The sequence below is a fragment of the Clinocottus analis genome, unplaced genomic scaffold (genome assembly GCF_023055335.1).
Source record: "Clinocottus analis isolate CAN_PGR_092001 unplaced genomic scaffold, fCliAna1.0.p SCAF_32, whole genome shotgun sequence".
Lineage (NCBI taxonomy): Eukaryota > Metazoa > Chordata > Actinopteri > Perciformes > Cottidae > Clinocottus > Clinocottus analis.
Window position 1 is genome coordinate 1,898,492 of NW_027176065.1, and position 7,500 is coordinate 1,905,991.

General features: G+C 46.4%; 1 protein-coding gene across 4 annotated transcripts in view; it reads right to left on the minus strand.

Annotated features, from left to right (window-relative positions):
- arhgef10la (Rho guanine nucleotide exchange factor (GEF) 10-like a) overlaps positions 1 to 7,500 on the minus strand; it is an 89,798-nt gene that overhangs the window by 80,870 nt on the left and 1,428 nt on the right. For 3 of the 4 annotated variants that reach the window (XM_068595931.1, XM_068595932.1, XM_068595930.1), the window contains exons 3-6: positions 5,567 to 5,667; positions 4,315 to 4,392; positions 3,079 to 3,258; positions 1,670 to 1,786 (exon numbers count right to left, since the gene is read on the minus strand). In XM_068595931.1, the coding sequence (XP_068452032.1) occupies positions 1,670 to 1,786; positions 3,079 to 3,258; positions 4,315 to 4,392; positions 5,567 to 5,667 (476 nt within the window). Of the gene's footprint in view, positions 1 to 706; positions 770 to 1,669; positions 1,787 to 3,078; positions 3,259 to 4,314; positions 4,393 to 5,566; positions 5,668 to 7,500 lie in introns of those variants that run through there. The other variant, XM_068595933.1, reaches the window with a different exon arrangement.

Here is a 7,500-nt window from a genome sequence, read left to right on the forward strand (position 1 = left end):
AATAACGTCATGACGCTAGCTGACGGTAAAGACGGTAAACGTCATGACGCTAGCTGACGGTAAAGACGGTAAACGTCATGACGCTAGCTGACGGTAAAGACGGTAAACGTCATGACGCTAGCTGACGGTAAAGACGGTAAACGTCATGACGCTAGCTGACGGTAAAGACGGTAAACGTCATGACGCTAGCTGACGGTAAAGACGGTAAACGTCATGACGCTAGCTGACGGTAAAGACGGTAAACGTCATGACGCTAGCTGACGGTAAAGACGGTAAACGTCATGACGCTAGCTGACGGTAAAGACGGTAAACGTCATGACGCTAGCTGACGGTAAAGACGGTAAACGTCATGACGCTAGCTGACGGTAAAGACGGTAAACGTCATGACGCTAGCTGACGGTAAAGACGGTAAACGTCATGACGCTAGCTGACGGTAAAGACGGTAAACGTCATGACGCTAGCTGACGGTAAAGACGGTAAACGTCATGACGCTAGTTAACGTTAACGTTAACGTTAACGTTAACGTTAACGTTAACGTTAACGTTAACGTTAACGTTAACGTTAACGTTAACGTTAACGTTAACGTTAACGTTAACGTTGTGGTCGGGTCGCTACCCGACCGGAGTTAACCGGAGTTTACTTGGATGTCGAGTTACCTTCGTGAGTTAAACAGCATATTAAACTGTTCCTAGCAAACAAGACTTACCTCTAAACTAGAGTTCATTGCTGATCCAGTTGTACCGACGGTAACTTCAACTTGGAGCGAAGGGATGAAACGTTGGAGAGTGACGTAGACGCTGGAGACAACGCTGATTGGCCGAGACTCGACACATCAAAGATGTTTTATTTGAGAAGATCACTCACGACATGCACTTTTCTCCGTGTCTCACTCCGATCTCAGAAACGCTGCCCGGCCAGATGACCCCCCCTCCCGCCCCCAACCTCCATTAAAAAAAATGGTTGGCATATTTTCATTCCGAAACGGCGAATTTCGCCGAAAGGTGACAAGTTTGCAGGTATGAAAACTTTCTATTGAGCGCGGGGAACTGTACCCTGCATTATGTTTTCGCTCATGATCCCTAATTAATACCAGAAACCTTAAAGAGCATAAGAGATGTTGTCTGGTGGTGCAAAACGCTGTCAGACCTCCACCTTCCAGCTCACACACGAACCAAGAGTTCAGGCCTCGAGTTGTTCAGGGAGTCCTGCAGGACTTCATTCATCTGCATATACCTCTATTTTATTAAAAGGCTTTCGAAGATATAGTTAAAAAAAAGTGTTTTGAAATATTTATATTTATTATTGCAGTGAGTGTTGTTGAGAATAATCATTTTATTATAACATGAATACATTACCAGCACAAAGACGTAGTCGTTATAAAAAGAGAAATACAATTCCAGAAAATGCTTTTGACGCTGGACTTAATGTCCTCTAGTTATGTATAAAAACACATTTTCACACACTTTAGGAGACCTGAGCGAGTGATGTATTATTATTATTATTATTATTATTATTATTATTATTATTATTATTATTATTATATTTTAATTATTATTTAACCTTTATCTTTAGAGGCTTCACCGGCTTCAGCATGTGATGAACAACAAACAAACAATTTACTACCATTTTAGAACCAAGAAGAAAACATAAAACATAAACACGTGCTCACCTTCAGGAAGTCCAGGAACGCCGGTTTGGACATGCAGGCCTTCTTGATCAGAGCCATGGCGCCGGTGAAGTTGTTCACGTAGTCGCTGTACACGTCCAGAACCATGGACTTGGAAAACTGCAAAAACAGAAACAAGCATGAATATTTAGGTATATATATATATCTAGATCAATATATATAAATATATATATGCTGCTCCGCTATGTTTACTGTGTCGTCTTAGCGCCGGCGTAGCGCAGCATGCACTTCCTTGTGACAGCTAACCGTCGCTAACCGTCGCTAACCGTCGCTAACCGTCGCTAACGTCCTGCTGGCGACTTGAAGCGACTCAACGTAAAGAGAAGCAACAAAATGCACATTTAAGTAACGCGCTAAAAACAATGTGTTAGTTTACCGTCACAGCTCCTACAACACCGTTCACGAGTCATTACAGAGGAAGGGGGAGTGTGTGTGTGTGTGTGTGTGTGTGTGTGTGTGTGTGTGTGTGTGTGTGTGTGTGTGTGTGTGTGTGTGTGTGTGCAGTAGACATTTATTCTCTCTCAATTAGACACCAGGCAGCTGATGGTGGCAGTTTAGAGCGAGACGGCTTGTTCTTTAGGATTCGGCTCTCAGATATTACTAGAAGATAGCAGAACACATGAACACATGAACACATGAACACATGTTCACGTGTCCATGTGTCCATGTGTCCATGTGTTCATGTGTTCATGTGTCCATGTGTCCATGTGTCCATGTGTTCATGTGTTCATGTGTCCATGTGTTCATGTGTCCATGTGTTCATGTGTCCATGTGTCCATGTGTCCATGTGTTCATGTGTCCATGTGTCCATGTGTCCATGTGTCCATGTGTTCATGTGTCCATGTGTCCATGTGTTCATGTGTCCATGTGTTCATGTGTCCATGTGTCCATGTGTTCATGTGTCCATGTGTTCATGTGTCCATGTGTTCATGTGTCCATGTGTTCATGGCAGCAGCTCCATGAGGAGTGCTACAGTCCTTTCCAATGTGTACTTTCACTGGGTGGAAGGTGCTGGTGCTTGTGACAGCGCAGTAGTAGCCAGCGGGGGGGGGGGGGGGTCTCTCATGGATGAGCACGCTGCAGTGGACTCACAACACAAGAACACACAGCAAACACGGTGATTCTCCAGCCAAAATGTGCAAAACTCTCCCTGTTTGCTCCTGAAGCTCCTCATGAGTCTGAGCGCCGCTGGTGTTCTACAGTCAGACACTTATGCCAAGACACATCTGAGTTCCTTTACCCAGGATGCAAGGCTTTGATTGCATGTTAGAAAGGGGTAAACAAAGTATGCACACACACACACACACACACACACACACACATGCAGCAAATAAGCCTCCATTTATGAAGATCCATATTCAAAACATGCACATGCACACACACAAACTAACCGAGGCAACAAACAAGTCTCCGATCTTCTGGTTGCTGTCCCACTCGGCCACGCGGGACGCCAGAGCGATCTGGAACATGGCGTGGCACTGCGTGATCTCCCTCATGCGGTAGAATATCGGCCGGATCTTCCTGGTGCTCAGGATGCGTGGCTCCGCCTCCATCAGCGGCCTCTGGTACTCCTGGTGGGATTGGGATTAGAAAGAGTATGTTTTAATGGCCGTTGATGTGCGTGTGGGCGGAACAGGAAATGAACCAGCGGTCCAGCTTCCTTAAGCATCTCTGCTTTTCATAAATAGACAACTGAGCGGTAGCAGACAAATATCCAATAAATCAAAAGGAAATGAAGACATGTCGCCGTGGCGCCTGAAAGCACATCGCTCCACGGGTTCACCTGCGACGCCGCACGCCGGCCGCGAGCGAGCGCTCCAGAACTCAAGGTGATCAGTAATCATGGAAGAATAATAACGGAGAGAAAAAAGTTCCAGATGCAAAACGCGACGCGGTGAAAGAATCTTGATGGATTCTTCAGTCGGTCGTCACGGGAACGCGAGCGCGGCCGAGAGAGTCGACGGGCGACTCGGGACGACGTGTCTGTGCGAACGAGACTCCTCTGAACAGGAAATACAGATATTAAGACGACCGCGGAGGACGAGCACGCGATCGGACGCTGCGGTGGTCGTTGCTGAAGGCTTCGTGAGTCTGAGTGCATCGCTGCAGATAAATCATCAGCGGACAGAAGTGTTTTTAACAATAACCACCAGCACTCACAAGCCTCCACGGCGAACGCTTCCTCTGCTCGTGACCTTTCCTGATCCTTCACATCGTCTCTCTGGGGGATTCTGAGTTCGCTACCCGGCCGGACTCTCTGAATAAGAAGGAACATTTCAACAGAGCAGACACACAACCATGTCGCTGCACAACAAAAGGAGGCTCATTGTGTCTCCGCAGAGGAAGACTCTGCACGAGGAAGCCGTTGATTGCTGCTGATTTCATTTCAGAAGCTTCCTGTTATTTTTCTGTGATGGGGAGATAACGCTAAAGGGAGAGAAGAAGAGGCTGAACCCGATCCTGCGTCTCTCTCTCTGGTAGCATCCGCACAATGAGAGGGCTGTGCCATCAGGATCATTCATGCTGAGACGCCTCCGTAACTTGATGGATATCGCCGCTTCTCTTTTCAGAGTATTTCATAACGGCTAAAAGGTGGAGACATTGGGACTGAACACTGAACAGCTCACCTGCAAGATCCTCCTGAGAGACTCCAGGTAGCTCCGCTCGCTCTGGATGATGGAGCCCAGGATGTGGCGCCTGACAACCTGCGCAGACAAGAGACGAGTCAGTCTGGCGCTCAGAGGCCACGAGGATGCAGCGCTGCAACGCATCACGCTGCAGCGTGCAGCGCTGCAGCGTGATGCGCTGGCCTGTAATCACATGCGTGTCGTGGGAGGAAAAAGTCCTAAAGAGAGAAGCAGGTGCTCGAACACGGCAAGTTTCTGAATCGTCTGGATTTCCCGCGACATGAAGGCGAGTTAGCGAGCGGTGATGAAACACACGGCTTCTCCAAACAGTGAAGAGAACAGAGAAGAATACTGAAATGATCATGAACAAAAAGAGAGACCGCCGGGAGTAGGAACGGGTTCACAGCACTGACGTCACAGAACAGGGGTTACGTTCAGAGGAACACGCTAACACGCTTGCTAGCATGTGTTCGCTTACGGCCCTTTTCCTCTAAATGTCCCCAAACTAAAGTGTGTATCTCTGCAGCCACGAGGGCTGTTTAATAAAGTTGTTCTAATAAAACACATGAGAGATGTTGTTCAGATGTGTAAATATCAGTCTACATGTTTCTGGTTCAGAGGAAATGAAGATGACACACAGAAAGAAATGAAAAGGTTTCAGGTCCAACTCTAAAAAAATGACTTTCAGGATGAGTATTAGTTTAAAAGATGCAGCTGGAAAGTCACAACCATAACACAACACGTGAACGTTCAACACTGTGAACGTTCAACACGTGAACGTTCAAAGGTTGACTGTGTGGAGACCAAAGAGAGAGAAGGTTCAGTCCAGATAAAATCCAGACGAGGTCTCAACATGAGCGTTGGGGCAGATTGAAGCACATCTGTGACATTTAAGCTTCTTCATGTGCCAAACCACATATTTCACTTTTCTATGACTTGTGGGTTCAATACATCCACATTCAGCCGTTTGGGGCTTTTTTCATGAAACAAGCTTTGACTTATATACAGAACAATCACTCCGTCAGGATGGTTTTAAAGGTTAAAGGTCTTTCTAGGGACAAACGAGCAGTAACTTTAAATCATGTGATGCATTGGGAAACTGTTGCGCAATCCTCTATGAATATTGTATTTGTCTCTTTGAAATGAACAAGAAATGAAAGACTCTGTCTTGTTTGTTTGTATTTAGGACTCTGTGGACTCTGTTTGCTCTCCTGACACCATCACCACATCATCAGTGTTGGTAAACGTCTACCTGGTGGCTGCTCAGCCCCTCTGGCATCGGGCTCAGCTGGGGAGGAGGATGCTTCAGCTCGGACACGGCCACGTCCAGGTACCCGGCATCGTCCTCCTCCTCTGCAGGAGAAACATGCAGAACGGTGAGGAAGTGTGTGTGTGTGTGTGTGTGTGTGTGTGTGTGTGTGTGTGTGTGTGTGTGTGTGTGTGTGCAACAGAAAAAGACGGAGAGGGAAAAACAGATCTCACTGCAGCTGCAGACACATTGTGACCCACTAAGTTTATTACCTCGAAAATATGAAGAGATTTCTATAGAGAGAGAGAGAGAGAAAGAGAGAGCGAGAGAGAGAGAAAGAGAGAGCGAGAGAGAGAGAGAGAGAGAGAGAGAGAGAGCGAGACAGAGAGAGAGAGAGAGAGAGAGAGAGAGAGAGAGAGAGAGAGAGAGAGAGAGAGAGAAAGAGAGAGAGGAGAAAGAGAGAGGGAGAGAGAGAGAGAAAGAGAGAGCGAGAGAGAGAGAGAGAGAGAGAGAGAGAGAGAGAGAGAGCGAGAGAGAGAGCGAGAGAGAGAGAGAGAGCGAGAGAGAGAGAGAGAGAGAAAGAGAGAGAGAGAGAGAGAAAGAGAGAGCGAGAGAGAGAGAGAGAGGAAAGAAAGAGAGAGAGAGAGAAGAGAGCGAGAGAGAGAGAGCGAGAGAGAGAGAGAGCGAGAGAGAGAGAGAGCGAGAGAGAGAGAGAGAGAGAGAGAGAGAAAGAGAGCGAGCTTCGGGAAACAATAAAAAAAGGAGCTAAACTTTAAAAACAATACTGTATCTCCGTCGGAGTGAAGGAAGCGTGGACGAGCAAAACATGATCCAACACATTCTCTCTGCATCGGCACAAAGACGTTCAGCAGTGTCAAAAAACAGAAGAAGGAAAAGAAGACAAAAAAAAATCCCACTTCACCCGCAACCATAAGACTCGGAGACCAGAAGCTTCCACCGCTCCAATTACAGACTTTGGAAAGAAAACAGAGGGATTGAAGGAATATAATGCCGTGCAGATTTCCCTCCATCAACACCTAAAATAGCAGCGCCGGCCTCTTTACCTCTTTGTGGCGGCTCAGAGATGCGTTTGAGGCGGTCTGGTGTCTTCGTGGCGCTGCTCGATACTCCATTAATGGATGTAATCTCTCTCTATTGTCAGGCTGCTGGAACTCCACCTGCACGCTTCATCCTCCTCTTCACTCACGTCTAAACCTTCACGCCACATTGTCTTCACGCGCAGGAACCTCGTCTGCTTTATTCATCACCGCTACGATCAGCAGCATCTTTTCCTTTTCTCTGCCTTTTTAATTCCTCCCCGAAGGGATTTGTGTAAATAAAAAGTAGGACTTTCTACACAATGTGCCTGAACACTGCTTTGGCTTTCCTTTCTGCACACAGCAAATAAAGTGAAGGCAACTGTTCAACCCGTCTCCAGACCACAAGTTAATTACAATACCAGCAAAGTCTTTGTAAAAAAATATATATCTGCAAAAACAATGTGCTGGTAACTATGAACATCCAGCATGATATGAGCCCCCTCTCACCTCTCTCTGCTGCCTGCACAACCTGAGACTTTTAACCCTGTGAGCAGAAACAAACTCATGGAACGCCTCCAGAACACATTTATTTTTACAGACCCCTCCTGCACCCGGAGGTGAGAGGGAGCGTCAATAAGACACCTTTTTGGAAAGATCTAACCTAAGCTTCTAAAGATTCAGAACCTGAAACAAAAATCACAATAAAACAAAGTCTTTGTCCGTTAGGAAGGAGCTTCAGTCAAAAAACTGTGTCATTCGGTTCAAAAATGAGAAGAATGACATATTTTAAGCTAAAATATTGTCTAAATGAGCATGCTGGGACTTAAAATGAAGGTTTTCTGCTCACGGTTTCCAAAAGGTTGAATCCAGACTTCATATGCAAAACCCATTGTTAAT